A 16125-nucleotide genomic window follows, 5' to 3' on the forward strand; every position below is an offset into this window, starting at 1 on the left:
AAAGTTCCTACCTGTGGGGACTGGGATGGCAGCAGAAGTCACAGCAACTGGAAAGAAAACACGAGGAAGTGAAGATGGGAGGAGAGAGGACCTCCCCAGACAAGAAAGCGTCCATTGTGGGGGCCTCAGACCATTTTCCCCGTTCAGCCTCCGTCCTGTGCTGGGTGGTCTTCTCTGAGCTTAGGCATGAAGATGAGCAAAGACCAGGGCTGGCCTTGCTCCTTCCCTCCCTCAGGGCGTAGGGCAGGGGACAGTGGAGAAAACAGATGGGTCCCCAGGCACAACAATGCCAGGACCCAAATTACTCACGGCCTGGAGTGGAAGCCAAGGTCCGCGGGGTATAACCTGAAGAACAGAGAAGGAGAGGGTGAAGACAGCGGGGACTAAGAGAAAAGACCAAGGAACCCACTGGGTTTCTGTGGATCCAGTAGTCAGTCAGTGGGGCTTCAGTCAGCTTATGGGAAAATGGAATTATAGGGCAAGTTTATTTTGGTGCCAGATAAAAATACGTGAAGTCTATGCTTATTTTTTTTCATCAGACACATCTTCCATGAACTTTGAAGACCCCTAGTATCTAGAGTGGCCTCAAAACTCAGACATTGTACACAGACTGGAGCACAGGGAGGAATGTCTGTCTCGGGTGATTTATGGCTCTCCCCTCTGCCACCCATTCAGCCTCTTCCCTGCCTCTCTGAGTGTCTCCTCTCTCGTTCTGTCTCTGTTCCCTGTCCAGCACTTCCCCCAGCCAGCTCCAGTCCTCACCCACGTGAGTTCTGATTCTCTCCACCAGAGGGCTCCACCCAACTTGGTTGCTGATGCAGTGTAGGCAGGGAGCATCGTTAAGTCCTGATGTTCTTTCTTTCTGGACTTGGTTCTTCTCCCAGGAGCCTGGATCTGAGGTTAACTTTAGCTTTAACTTTAGTGACCTTCTGCATATTGGCCTAGTTTTGTGACCAGACATAGGCTTAGGGTCACTCGTCACAGTTTTAGGTCCTTTCTTCCTTGCACAAATATTTCTTGAGCACTAGCTGTCTGCAAGTCATCACCATATAGGCACATATATTTCTAATTAAGAAAATAAAATTCGTATCAGCTATTTCAATAATAGGAATGTGATAATAGCTTTGAAAATACCCAAAAGGGTAACATTGAGCTTAGCAAAATCAGGAAGCCCCTTGTCCCATAGAGCTGAAGAGACAAAGAGACAAGGGAGTGGCACATGGGAGATGGCTCAGACCATGGAGGAGATGCAGTTCCTGAGGGGGGTGCTACATGAAGCAGAGAGAGAGTGAAAAAATACCTGGGTTTTTCTCCCACCCTGCCCACCACTGTCTCACCCATGCTGCCTCCTATTGTCTGAACCTAACAGGAAGTTAGCAAGATCTTAGAAAATGTAGTTTTCAGCCTTTCAACTCACAGAAGCCTTCTAGGAAAACCAGAGAACCTTCCACAGATGTGTAGAAGGGGACCTAAAGTCTTGTGACAATTGGTAGCAAGTTCTTGGGGGTGTTATGTAGGGGAAGATACTGTAACAATCCAGAAAAAAAAAAAGTGGATGCTATTTTCAACTATGATATCTGCCATGGAGGAGGAGGTGGCATAGATGTTACGTTGTTGTCCTAGAGTGGATATGACAGCATCATTAGTGATTCGAATGGGGGCAGGAAATGAATACATGCATTCACTATAAGAAAGAGTACTTCATTTCTCCATTGCCTGGGGGGAAAGAAACCCACAGGCTTCTTTTATAAAGTTCTACTGTGCGCAAAGCACTGAGTAGACAGTAGAGAGGTATGAAGGAGTGAGTTACAATTGATCCATCCAGCAGGTTTACTCAGCACTAGGGTCAGCAGAAATAAATAAAATGCTCAAAAGCAGAGAAAATGCAAGAGCTTGCAATAGGCTTATTTTTACATAAGCAACAGGATTTAAAAGGAGTGATAAATGAAAGGTTTCCATGTCTCGCTTGCCTAAAATGAAAGCTCCAAGTGCATATTTGGTACTCAGTAATGTGAGGTATTGTCTGTACTCTCCGTGGTAACCACTATCACCATCACATCATCATTTCCATCACTCACCACCACTGCAATGGCTTGGGTGTGTCTCCCAGAATTCATGTGTTGGATACTTATCTCCAGAGTCATACATGAATGATATTTTCAGGTGGATCTTTGGGAAGCAAATGGGTTGCATGAGGTCCTGAGTTTGCACTCACAGTTTTATTAGAAGAGGAAGCGAGAGCGGTGCTAGTGCACTTGCTCTGTTTCTTTGTGTGGTGCCTCACACCACCTTGGAACTCTAAAGAGAGTCCCCACCAGAAAAAGGCCTTCACTGGTTGTCGCTGCTCAACCGTGGTCCTCCACAACCATGAGCTGAATAAACTCTTATCCTTTATAAGTGACTGAAACTATGGGATTCAGTTATAACAACAGAAAGTGGACTAAGACGATCATTATTATCACCAGCAGCAGCAGCAATAGCAGCAGCATGTTCGTCGTCATCATCACCACTCACCACCTTCATCATCATCAAAACCACTGTCACCCTCACAAGAATATAAGCTCTCTGGAGAGACTGTCTGTTTTGTCTCCCGTGCTGCATCCCTAGGGCCCAGCCCAGAGTTGAAGGAAGGTTATCAGCTGACTCATATCACTGCATTTGCCATGACTTTGCACCTCTATCAAGTGAATAGTATCATTGGGCACCCTCTTAGCAGTGCCATGTTCCGGTACTGACCCATGGGCACAGAGAAAAAGGATGGAATCCCAGACATTCCCAAGTCCACTCTAGAGGTCCTGGGAGCTGAGGAGAAGCCCCCATGAGTGAAAGCATCGAGACACTCTCATGGCATAAATGCCAGAAGCAGGGTCTGTTGTTGGAGCTTGCTGCACACAGGGACAGATCTGGGGTCTCTGTGAGCTGGGGCACGGGGAGGACTAATAACCTATGCCCTTGCAGTTCCTTTGCTGCTGGAGAGGACACACGGGGTAGCATGTGCAGGGGTCAGCTCCTGTCCTACTTGGTGAGGGATGGAGAAGGGCACTGGGACATCAGTTGAATACTCACCGCTGGTGATGGTTGCAGAACTCCTGTGGGTGAAACCTGCGGTGAGAGGGAGGGAAGACAATGAGTAATGGTTAAGGGAAAGGCAGGGGATGAATTAGGGGCCAGTGCTACCCTGGTGTGATGGAGGAGGTCTCACGATGCAGAGGCTCCTGGGAATTCTCTCTGAGCACGCTCAGCCTGGGGAAGAAGGCCCTGAGGATGAAGTCAGTCCAAGATGAGGAAGAAATCCTGAGGTCCAGACCCAAATGAGCACATGCAGAGCACATGGCAGAGCCTGCAACAGGCCAGCAGAGTGGAGGCTGCCTGGTATGGGGGAAGAACTTCTAACCACATCACAGCAACTCACCATCAACACAGAGACTGTCCCTCTCCAAGCTATAGGGTCCCAGATGAGTGGCGCCATGGGTCAGCTGGCTCAGCTCCCAGTACAGCCGCTCTCTCTGTAGTCCCATGCCTTTAGGGTCAGGGCGATGTTTGCAGATGGCGTTCACTCTGGTGGCTGCCCCATCTTTCTCAGACCTAGGCAAGAGTGTCACGTGCTTAGTGCAGCTGTCTCTCCAACCTTTCGTCTCCTTCTTTCCCTCTCTTCGCCTCTACTGCAGAAACTGGGAAGGTGGCAAGGAAGCTCACTGTTCTCCAGGGAGCCCCCACCCTAAGCAAAGAAGTGGGACCCAACATCAGCCCTCTGTGTGTCTCTGAGCCTCAGTTCCCTGGTCTGTTTCTGCTCTGTGAGATTGTTACTTGGGCTGATGAGATATCAGATACAAAGTGTACAAAATAGCGCCCGGGGTGGTAGCAATCTTGGCTACTGGTCTAGCTGCTGGTGCTCAGCATACACAAACAGTTCCAAGTACGGACAGGGTCAGGGATCCCAGAGCTTTCAGGACCCATTCACCCATTGGGCTGTGTTTCCCTTGGGGAGGGTCTCACCTGAGCGATGCTAGCCTGCAGCCCGTGTAGAGGAATCCCAGGCTGCTATTCTTGAACAAGGGTTTGAGCTGTGAGGAAGGAGAGGGAGGAGAGAAAGACGCACTAAGGGACGCATTGGTGGGAAGGAAGGGACAGGAGTGTCTTGGGCAGAGCTGCACCATGGGTTGTGGCCTGAGTGAGGTGGATGGGGCCCAGTTTTTGCGGTTGGGGTATCAGTGGGTGGGGCCTGGGCATGGCAGGAGAGGTTGGCATCAGTGGGTGGGGCTCTCACCAGACCCTGCAGGATGCTCTCCGTGCTGTTGAACTTCCCAGAGCCTGGGCGCTGCATGTCGTGCTCATATTGCAGGTTGGTGATGGTGAAGTTGAGGGTGAAGGGCACCAGGAAGGGGACAGCCACTGCAGCAGGGGAGGGAGAAAAGGAGGCCATGCCTGAGTCAGACCTGGACTGGGCTCTGAGTCAGCTTCTGAGGACCGAGGCAGAGGGTCTGTAGCAGACGCTACCTTAGTTAGGACAGGAAGATGGAGAGTCAAGAAAAGAGTAAAGCAGGATGTAGTGAAATGTAAAATCCAGGCCTAGAAAGTGAAGGGACCCGAGCAAGTGTATGGGCAGACCTGGGTGACAGAGCTGTGTTGCACCCTACTGAGGGCCCACATAAGCCTTGATGGGCTCATGTTCAGAAAGATTGGGGCAATCTCGTAGTTTTGAGGACAAGTAAGGAAAAGAAAATTCAATCTCATTCAACATTTAACAACTATTTAAAAAATAATAATAGCAGTGGCTGGCATTGTGGCGCAGTAGGTTGAGCTGCCACTTGCAATACAGGCATCAAGGTGTCATATATATCAGAGCATGGGTTTCAGTCCTGGTTCCTCCTCTTCTGATCCAGCACCCTGGTAATGTGCCTGGGAGGGCAGCAGAACATGGCCCAAGTACTTGGGCCCCTGCCACGCATATGGAACATTCAGATGGAAGATCTTTCTCTTTCTCTCTCTCCTTCTCTCTTTCAGTAACTCTACCTTTCAAATAAATAAATAAATCTTTTTTAAAAAATTTTCAAATAGTAGTCCCTAGAGGGTTGCTCACCTACTCAACTCTACCCTTCCCCACCCACCCCAGAACTCCTAGAACTTGCCCTTAAATAAGGAGAGCACATGATACAACCAGTTACCATGGTTACCAACATGCCAGGGACCCAGATTCAGTTTCAAATCCCCCCCTCCCCCTCCGCAGCTGTGTGATTGTGGACCTGTTCCCTGGTCCCACCTCAGTTTCTTCCACTGTAAAGTGGGGAGAATCACACTCTACAGGTTTAGTCAACATTCAAAGAGTTAACACATCTCAAGGGCATTGTGCTGTGAGAAAAGCCAATCCCTGGGATCCCATGTTCTGTGTTTCCATTTATAGAACATTCTGGAAATAAAACTACAGTGATGGAGAACAGATGAGTGGCTGCCTGGGGTTGGGCTGGGTGGGTGTGGTCGAACAAGAGTCGCACAGGGAGACCTTGTGGGGATGGGAGCCTTCAGTGTTGTATCTGGATTGCAGTGGGGATGAAAATAACATAAAACCACACACACACACACACACATACATACAAGGTGTATGTAAAACCAGTAATAACAGACTGAGCTTTGTAGATTTCCAACATCAGTTTCCTGATGTTGACATCTACTAATGTTATTGATTCACTACAAAATTCACTAAAATGAAAAGTTAAAAACACAGGATGGGTGTTTGGTGTAGCAGTTCAGATGGCTGCACCCCATATGGGAGTGCCTGGATTCAAATCCTAGCCTCACTTCCAGTTCCAGCTTCCTACTAATGTGCACCCTGGGAGACAGCAGTGCTGGATCACTTGGGTTTCTGTCACCCTTCTGGGAGACCCTGAGTGAGTTTCTGGCTCCTGGCTTTGGCCTGGCCCAGACCCAGCTCTTGTAGGTATATAGAGAGTAAACCAGTAGGTGTGAAGTTTCTGTCTCTGCCTCTCTCTCTCTCTCTCTGCCTTTCAAGTAAGTAAAAACTTTTTAAAATATTTATTTATTTGAAAGGCAGAGTGACAGAGAGAGGGAGAGAGACAGGGAGATTTCCCATCCACTGGTTCACTCACCAAATGCCCACAATGGCTGGGGTTGGGCCAGGCCAAAGCCAGGAACCCAGAGCTCCATATGAGTCTCCCACGTGGGTGGTAGAGGCCTAAGTACTTGGTCCATGTTCCACTGCTTTCCCAGGCACATTATCAGAGAGCTGGATTAGAACCAGAATAGGAACTGGAACTCTGATACAAGTTGTTGATATTGCAGGTGGCAGCTTAGCTCACTACGCCCCAGTGCTACCCAAAGTACATTTTTAAAAATGAATAGATAGGCCATCGCCGTGGCTTAACAGGCTAATCCTCCGCCTTGCGGCGCCCGGCACACCGGGTTCTAGTCCCGATTGGGGTGCCGGATTCTATCCCGGTTGCCCCTCTTCCAGGCCAGCTCTCTGCTATGGCCCGGGAAGGCAGTGGAGGATGGCCCAAGTCCTTGGGCCCTGCACCCACATGGGAGACCAGGAGAAGCACCTGGCTCCTGGCTTCGGATCAGCGCGATGCGCCAGCCACAGCGGCCACTGGAGGGTGAACCAATGGCAAAAAGGAAGACCTTTCTCTCTGTCTCTCTCTCTCTCTCTCACTATCCACTCTGCCTGTCCAAAAAAAAAAAAAAAAAAAGAATAGAGCACACGGCATGGCACACAGTAAGTGCTGTAGAACGTGGTTCTCTTTTATTATCCTCGGTGGTGATTGCCTGGCCCCTCTTTCTTTCCCTCTACCCTCTGAACTTGGTGAGGAGAAGGACTGCTTAGGACTTACTGAATACCTTGTCCCCTCTGCCCAGAACACAACAGGTGCCCCACAGAGATCTGCTTAGCTGGATTTACGTTCAGAACAACCACGTGGCAGATGAGTAAACCGAGGCAGTGAGGAGGCGAGTGACTTTCCCAAGGTCAGCACAGCTGGAGGAATGGAGAGGTCACATCCCCTGCTCGTGAGGAATACAGAGCAGGGCAAGAGTGGCCTGACCCGTGACAGCTCCAGGCTCCTTCACACCGTCTAGCTGGGTGCTAGCTTTGAGGCTGACGACCTTGACTTCCTAGAAGGAGCTGGGGAGAGAAGTCTCCTACCTGTGGAGCTAGTGACGTTGGTTGGCACCACTGGGGTCCTTGGGAGGAGTGTGGAGGTCACAGGAGCTGAGGAGAAATGGCCTGGAGTGAGAAAGGGTATTTGAGATAGGGTGTTCCATTTTTCTGCAAACTTTCTGAAGTACCCTTGTGTGTTCTAGAAATTTCCGACATGTTTATCTTCCCACATAAATCTCATGTTCCATTTCTCTGCCTTCTTTGAACCAGATTCTATTTTTCCTAAAGTATCACTGTTGGCCAGGCCAAGGCTAGCCAGTCATGGGCCACGGAGGGCTGAAGTTCTGCACAGCTTAGAGAGTGAGTCCCTACCTGCTAGGTGTGGGACAGAAGTTGTGGATAGTCCTGGAGAGACTGTGGAAGTTACCAGGACTGAGGAAAAGAACACGGGGGATGATGAGGTCCCATCCTAAGGGAATGTGGGATGGAAACCATTCCTTAGAATTTGGGCTTCTATCTTGTCTCAGACCAAGACCTTGGGTGGGCCCTAGGGCTGCTCTGAGGCACAAAGCCAGGGGGTGTTGTCAGCTCCTCTTCCTAGGAATGCTCTCTGGGGAGGGACAGGTCCTAGGCACATGGAGGTCATCACAGCGTTGACTACTCACTGCTGGTGGGAGGGGTCCAATACGGCCTGTTGTAACCTGCAGACAGAGAAGGAAGAGTCAGGAAGGAGAGTGAAGGCGGCGGGGAGAGGGTAGAGCGAGGAATGGAAGAAGCATGGAACTTCCGGAGGTTCATCAGCAGTCAATGGCCACATTTTATTTGGCATCTATTAGCACCATTGGCATAATTATCACCAAAGCAAAAATAGCATCCGAGCTGCCTCTGTTTATCAGGAGCACAGTAGGCACCAGCGCTAATGCTAAGCACCTGCCTCTGTGAAGGGTTGTGTGCCCTAACCCTTATGCAGAGCTGTCCATCCAGAATGGTAGTTCTGTTTTCTTAAGATGTTTATTTGAAAGAATGATGGAGAAAGAGAGAGAGAGAGAGAGAGAATCTTCCATCCACTGGTTCATTCCCCAAATGACTGCAACAGCCAGAGCTCGGCCAGGCCAAAGCTATGAGCTAGGAACTCCATCCAGGTCTCTCAGTCCAGAAGGTAATTTAATTTTATGTCTCCTTTCCTCAAATTTTATGAGAGTATGATTTTTTCCCCCACTAGTTTAGTTGCTGGGTTTTTTTGTAATGGGAAGTTTTGTAATTGAGAAATTTTGGGGAAAGGATGTTCTGGTGAAAGGGGAGAGACTTGGGGACGTGTGAATGGTATAACAAGTTGGCATCTGAAAGGAGATAGGAAAGAGAGAATTTCTCCTGAGTATTTTCCAGGCTGTGGGTTGCTTCTTGCCCGATGCTGTCATGAGAGATCCAAGTGTAGACTGGACCAAGGGGAGCCCTGGCCTAGATCCAGTTATGCCTGAATTGCCTCCTTTGCTCATCAGAACAATCCCATGTGGTATGTGTTTTCATTTCATTCTACAAATGGGACACCAAAGTCTAGAGAGGTTGTATAGTTCATCCAGGAGCCCACCAATAACCCACAGAAAGGTCCACATGGTTGGAGCTGGTGTTGAAGCACTGGGGGTTTAGCCCCTGCTTGGGACATTGGAGTGCCATATCAGAGTGCCAGGTGGAGTCCTGCTCTGCTTCCAATCCAGCTTCCTGCTAATGAGCCTGAAAAGCAGCAGATGATGGCTCAAGTATATGGGCCCCTGCCACCCATGTGGGAGACCTGGATGGAGTTCTTGACTCCTGGCTCCTGGCTCCAATCTGGCCCACCCCCTGGCTGTTGCAGTCATTTGGGGAGTGAACCAGTAGATGGAAGATCTCTTTCTACCTATAATTTTTCCTTTCAAATAAATGAATGAATCTTTAAAAAAATATATTCTCATGATTAAACAATATTCTAAATTGGTCTCAATCCTAGAACAAACCTCTGGACACAGCAGAGGATATCCTATTGATAATACAAGGAAATATATGTTTCTAACCAGATATAAAGGGAATTTCCAAGTAGACATAGAGGGAAAAGTAATGAGTTTGATTGCTAGACTACAGCCTATCAGCAGCCCTCCCTGTCCTGAGGTTTGGGACTTGCTCTGTTTGGATGGTCTGCAGGGAGCCAGGAGTTTAGAGGTGTCTCCAATCTTTGATTGGCATCTCCATTCTGTCACCCATTATAATGGGCAGACACCAACAAATGACTTTCTCTCTGAATGGGTGATGGCTGTCTATAAAAATGAGCATCGTTGCCCACAGTTATGAGTGAGATTCATATGAGACAATGCAAACAAAAGTTCTTATATACTCACTGGCACCCAGGAAGCTTTTGGTACACATGAGCTGCTATTTGAGCTGTTATTCTTGGTGGTAGCTTTGCTGGGAGGGGCCCTGAAGCTAACAGTGTTGTGTAAACAGTCATCACTCATGGTGTGTTTGCAGAGGAAGGTGTTGTTTTACAAAGCCTGTATGGTGAAGCTGGCCCATGGGAATAGAATTTGCTGTAGTCATTAGGAAGGAGAGAAAAAGTGGAGTGAGGGCTGTTCTCTGCACCTGCTGCCCCTTGGGAGCATTCTAACCATGGGACACACCCCCATTTTCCTCAGTTCTCTCCCCGTTCTTTCTTGGCCATGAAGTAGGACTATGGAGGAGAAGGAAACATTTCAACCCATGGGGCCATAAGAGAAGGGAAATGAGCCTCCCTTGGTTTGTTAAGTTGGCTTGGTACCAGGACTGTGGGTTTGTGTGCAGCCATTTCTCAACCCTGGCACTATTGACATTCTCGTCTAGAAAATGCTTCATGGTGGCAAGTTTCCTGGTAGGTGGTGGGGTGTGCAGCAGCAGCCATGACCTCTGCCTGCTAGATGCCATTAGGCTCCATCCAGTCGAGACATGAAAATGTCTCCAGACATTGCCAAATGTCCCCTGGGAGGCAGATTGGCTCCAAGCTGAGAACTGGTGACATACAGAGACGTGGAGGTGTTGTAGTGCATTCACTCACCATTGACATAGAGGCTGCTCCTGTCCAGGGTGAAGAGGCCCAGTTGGGTGACGCCGTGGGTCAGCTGGCTCAGCTCCTGGTACAGCTGCTCTCTGCGCAGACTGGGACCCATGGGGTCAGGACGGTAGGTGCAGACGGCATCCACGCCAGTGGCTGCCCCATTCCTCTCAGGTCTAGAGTGACAGGGAGAATTAGATAACTTTGTTCAAATCCTTCCTTCAAACAGCTCATCCATCTCATCCTGGTTATGTGACATCTCTTTGATAGGTTTCGTCCGGCTTCTCCTTAAGGCCCCCTAATGTACTGAAAAAGAGTGGATCCCTGGGGCCATCTTCTCAACCACCTCCTCTTTCATTCTCCAATCTTCTTGGGTCAGTGGGTTCATAGTCATCATTTCAGCTACCAGCTCTACAGTCATGAGACTCAGTGTCTTTCTCTGGACAAGATCTCTCTTCCGAACTCTGTCTTGTGCAACTAACAGCCTCGGGTTGTCCTCAAGAACCTTGGGTTCCATATATCCCAAATCAAGCTCATCCTCTTCCCCCATGAACACACAGCACACTGCTACTTCTCCCGTGTTTCCATACCAGTGACCTAAGAGCCCACTCGGACCTTCTGCCATCCTTTCTCCCCACATCCAGACTATTCCCAGGTCCAGTGCAGCTTCCTGGTGGCCTGCCCATCTATCCTATCCTCACACTGAGTTGTTCCTTTCCACACCATTGTCAGGGCTCTGTTTGCAACAACCCCATGGCTGCCCACAGCTCTAATTACGACAAATATTTATGGAATACCAACTAGGTGCTCAGCTTTTTACATTTTCTGTCCCATTTGAACAGCTCCAAGAAGTAGATGCTGGTTATTCCCATGTTGATCTTTAAAATTTTTCCTAATTAACAGTTTTATTGAAATGTAATTTGGTGTTTTGATAGAGATGTTGCAGAATAGCTCACATCAAGCTTGTGAACATTCGTGTCCCCTCACAGAGTCACTCTGTGTGAGTGTTGGGGAGGTGTGAGAATACGTAAGATTGCTCTCAGCAGATTTGAAGTCTACAGTGCAATGTTATTAACTGCAGTTGTTTTGTAGTCATAGCAGTGTTCAAGAACTTCCCAAACATCGCACAGCTAGTGTGGGATGCCAAGTAGAATGTGACCTCATTAATGTGTGACCATTAATGCTTAACCTTGTTTGCCCTCAAAAGTCTATAGAAACTCCCTAGAATGGCTTTTAGCCCCAATTCCAGCCTGAAATCTTGGTGACACCCACCCAGGTTGGAATCCATCCACTGCTCGTGCAACTATACTTCCATCCCTCTTCTCAGCAGTCCCCAACACAACCTCCTTCCTGCCTGCGTTCTCATATTCCCTCCCACTCACTCTACTCCAGTTCTCTCATTCGTTCCCTTCCTCCCTCCCTTTACCCTGCCCCTCCTCCTTTCCTCCCTTCCTTCCTCACTGCATTCTTCCCACTCATTCTTCGTTCCGTTGCCATCTGTCCTACTCTGCTCTCCAATTTCATAGGACTTTTCTTGTGTATTTCTCACATCTGATGCACTCCTCCAGCGTGCCACCCCTGAAGCAACATGCTTGCCAGTATTTCCTGGATGTTGTCTATTTAGCCTCTATCCAGCTCCACCAGGCAGAACCAAAATTCCTTTCCCTGGGCCCCCAGGGCCACTGTGCAGAGCTTAAAGGCCATGCTAACCTCATTTATAATTTTGGCTTCCCGTTCAGGTGGCTGCTGCCCTCTCTACCTGCTGGGCACCTTGAGGGAAGGGTGCCGTGCTTGACTCCCTCAGTGGCCTTAGCACAGGACAAGGCCTGAGGCATCTCATTCCATTTGCAGTTAAGGGATCAATGCTGCCTTCTCTGGACAATGAACCTGAGTGCTACAGGTCTCTGCTTATCCAAGCGGTTTAAGATCTTTGAAAGCCACTTCTTTCAGGAAGCCTTCTCTGATGCCTTCAGCCAGAGGGGAGAACTTCCAAGTCTGAATTCCTGGATGGCTGCAGTCTTGAATGACCTTTGTTTCCTAAGAGTTACGCCTGGGCCCCCAGTTCCAGGTGAGCTTGTCTGTGACTGTGCAGCCCTATATGATGTGAAGGAAGGAAGTCGCACCTGAGCAAGGTCAGTCTGCAACCCGAGTAGCTGGATCCAAGACTGGTGTTCTTGAACAAGGGCTCCAGCTATGAGGAAGGTAGAGAGAGGGGGATCAGCAGGCTAGGTTGGGGGAACTGGTTGGGGAGCAAGGGCGAGGCAGGCTGATGGGGGCATTGGCAAGCTCTTACCAAGCGATTCAGGGCCTTCTCCGTGAAGCTGAAGTTCCAGGAGCCTGGGTGCCCCATGTCTGGCTTATAATGCAGATTGGTGATTGTGAAGTTGAGGGTGAATGGCATCAGGACTGGGCCCACAGCAGGAGGGAGAGGTGAAGGAGGTAGAGTCAGAAAGAGAAAGAGATGCTATGAGTCTTAGTCCTGAGCTAAGGGACTACTACTGTCTCCCTGGTCATACTGTCCAGTGGGTGAGGCCTGAGATATCCCATCTGGGCTATCCTTCAGCCATCCAGAGGGAGGAAAGGGGCCTCCATGATGGACACTGTCTTCAGCTCAGTTGGGAACCTCAATCCCCTTATGCCAGAATGGCCAATGACTGATGAGTTGTAGCATTTTGTGGAGAAGAGGAGGGGCCAAGGCCTTTCCTGCTCAGGTCTTGGGGACCACGGACACTTGCAGGTAAGTAATGTAAATGAGATAGAATAGGGACTCGCTGTGTGTAGGGGCTGTGTGCAGGAGAAATGCTACTCGATAGAAGGTGATCTCAGCAAAGGCATGCTGAGCTGAGACTGGCAGGAAGAAAGACCCAGGCAGAGCTGAGTTTCAAGAACAGCAGGTGTGATGGTTCTGAGGATGGAGGGATACTTGAGCCCCATGGGAACAGAAATGAGGCTGATGTGGCCAGAGAAGAAGGAAGCAAGGAACAGAGTGTGCAGGCTGAGGCTGGGTGGGCACCAGGGTCAGACCACACAGGAACTCATCAGCTACGGACAAGAAGTTATGGGACTTAGAAATCCAATTTTGGGGTTTCTTTGAAAGACAGACAGATGACAGATTGTCCCTCTGTTGTTTCACTCTTCAAATGTCTGCAACAACTGGGGCCAGGCCAAACCAAAACCAAGAGCCTGGAGCTCAATTCCAGTCTTCCATGTGGTAGCAGGGACCACAGTACTGGATCCATCACCTGCTGCCCCCCAGGGTGTGCATTAGCAGACACTGAAGGCAGGGTCAGAGCCAGGACTTCAACCCAGGCACTCCCATCTGGGATGCGGGCATCCCAAGTGGCATCTTAACCACTGCACCAGCAACCAGATTCTTACCTGTAGGTCTGGGGGTGGAGGTCGCAGATGTTGGGGATTCTGGGGAGAATGTGGTCACAGGACCTGAAAGAAAATAAGACATAAATAAAGAGTCTGTGGCCTTATCAGGGAGCAACGAGGACAGAGCTGTTGATGAGAACCTGCACCTCTGCCTTGGTGCAGACTTGATTGCTCTGGGTCCTGGCTGGGGCTGAGAGGGTACAGGCTGGGGAGGAGGGAGCCCCGGGGGTGCAGGGACTTCAGGGCCAGCATTACTCACGGCTCGTGGTGGGAGTCCTGTACCGATGGTTATAACCTGCAGAGAGAGGTGGGCGGAGGGAGAGAAAGAGTGAGATGATGGGAGGGATCCAAGGAAGGGGTGTGTGGGGGAGGGGGATGAGAACCACAAGTACACAGTCCTTCCCGAGTACTTTCTCTGAGATCCATCAATAATTAATAACGGCTGCTTTCAATCAGTTCACTGCCTCCTCCTGCAGTGCTACGTGACCTTCAGCCTCACATTGACCTCCAAAGGCCCTGAGCCTTGTTTGTTTCTCTATAATGTGTGTGTGTGTGTCTAATTATCATTTACACATTGGCCATACATATCTCAGATAATGTAATATATAACGTATGCTATTATAGCTGCTCACCATTGATGTAGAGACTGTCCCTGTCCAGGGTGTAGGAGCCCAAGCGGGTGACACCACGGGTCAGCCGGCTCAGCTCCCAATACAGCCGCTCTCTGTCCAGTGTGGGGTCTGGGTGGAAGGTGCAGACGGCATCCATTCTGGTGCATGTGCCACCCTTTTCAGCCCTGCAGAGGAAGGAACAGAGAGCTTGGGGATGCTAGAGAACTCCATCCTCCGATTGTGCCTGTTTTTTATAAATATTTATTTATTTGAAAGACAGAGAGATCTTCCTTCCACTGGTTCACTCCTCAAAAGGCCACAAGAGGAACTCCATCCAGGTCTCCCATATGGATGGGCAGGGACACAGCCACTTGGATCATCGTCTGCTGCCTTCCCAGGTGCATTAGCAGGAAGATGGATCAGAACAGAGCAGCCAGACTGGAGCCAATGCTCTGGGCGGGATGCCAGCATCACAGGCAGAAGCTTAACCTGCTGTGCCACTCTGCCGGCCCCACCCACTGGCTGTCACTCTTCCCTGGGTTTCATCTCCTTCCTGTAACACATCTTCTGCTTCATTTGCATGTCTGGCCTCCTCCTTCCAGCCACACACATTGGATGGAGTATTCTCCAGGGTTCCTCCTTAGTTTACTTTCTTATGTCTCCCATTCTCTCTTTTATGTAAACAAATTTTTATTAATTTATTTGAAAGCAGAGAGACAGACACAGAGATCTCCCAGCTACTGGTTCACTCCCCAAATGCCTGCAAACAGCCAGGGCTAGGCCAGGCCAAGTCAGGAGGCAGGAGCTCCATCCAGGTCTCCCACGTGGGTGGTGGGGGGCCCAAGTACTTGAGCCGTCGCCTGCTGCCTCTCAGGGTGTACATTAGCAGGGAGCTAGAATTGGAAACAGAGCTGGGACTCAAACCCTTAGGGTCCCCAAAATTCTCACAGGAATCTATCAAGTGAAATGTATTTTCATAATAATATTGAGACATTATTTTCACTCTCATTCTCTCAGGAGTATATAGTGGAATTTTTTTCCAGTGGCCACACAAAGTAAAAATTTCTAACAGATGGAAGGCAGAAACAGATACCCAGCTCTTCTGTTAAGCCAGACATGAACAAGATTTGTAAAAATGACCCAGTGCCTCTTTTCTACTTACTCCTTATATTTAGGGTGGGAATGGGGAGAAGAATATGGCCACCGCTCCTAAAACTACATCTGTGTTTATAATGATGTATTTATGTACTACATAGTAAGTATGTTTATAAAGTATATATTTTGTCAAAATTAATACAAATTTAGATATATATTTTAAATAGTAAGTATAAAAATAATATGAAACAACCATCTTATTATAATATTTACATAGAGCAGGCTTATTTTTCATTAACTAAGAATAAATCTAGAATTTTCCAGGTAGAAGTTTGAGTACAGTAAACGCTGGTATTCTTTGAAATTCTGAGTGTTTAAGAATGTAAAAGGTTCTCTATGTCTAAATCTCTCTGCCTTTCAAATAAATATAAATAAATAAATAGTTTTTAAAAAGAATGTAAAAGGCTGTTGGGAGGTAGAAGAGGGATGGTGTGCTCAGTGGGTACATAGCTGGGGCTGGGGCTGTGGTACAGAAGGTTAAGCCACTGCTTGCAGTGTGATGCCAGCATCCCACAATGGAGTGCCAGTTCAAGTCCCAGCTGCTCTGCTTCTGGTCCAGCTCCCTGCTAATATGCTTGGGAAAGTAGCAGAAGATGGCCCAAGTATCACTCATATGGGAAACCAGGATGGAGTTCCTGGCTCCTGGCTTCAGCCTTGTCAGTCTTAACTATTGCCAGCATTTGGGGAGTGAACCAGTGAGGATGAATCTGCTTCTCACTCTCTCTTGCTCTCTCTCTGTCTCCCTCCCTCCCTGCCTTCATTCTCTATCTCTCTGCCTTTTAAATAAATAAGTAAACATTTTTAAAGTGGGTGTA

General features: G+C 48.8%; 1 protein-coding gene across 1 annotated transcript in view; it reads right to left on the reverse strand.

Annotated features, from left to right (window-relative positions):
* LOC133750024 (mucin-16-like) overlaps positions 1 to 16125 on the reverse strand; it is a 98639-nt gene that overhangs the window by 47179 nt on the left and 35335 nt on the right. Inside the window, 11 exon segments of the mRNA XM_062179411.1 lie at positions 2737 to 2802; positions 3067 to 3102; positions 3413 to 3585; positions 3997 to 4064; positions 4268 to 4425; positions 10170 to 10342; positions 12290 to 12357; positions 12460 to 12630; positions 13090 to 13208; positions 13545 to 13607; positions 14177 to 14340. Coding sequence (XP_062035395.1) covers positions 2737 to 2802; positions 3067 to 3102; positions 3413 to 3585; positions 3997 to 4064; positions 4268 to 4425; positions 10170 to 10342; positions 12290 to 12357; positions 12460 to 12630; positions 13090 to 13208; positions 13545 to 13607; positions 14177 to 14340 — 1259 coding nt within the window.

The sequence above is a fragment of the Lepus europaeus genome, chromosome 20 (assembly GCF_033115175.1).
Source record: "Lepus europaeus isolate LE1 chromosome 20, mLepTim1.pri, whole genome shotgun sequence".
In the NCBI taxonomy this organism is placed as follows: Eukaryota; Metazoa; Chordata; class Mammalia; order Lagomorpha; family Leporidae; genus Lepus; species Lepus europaeus.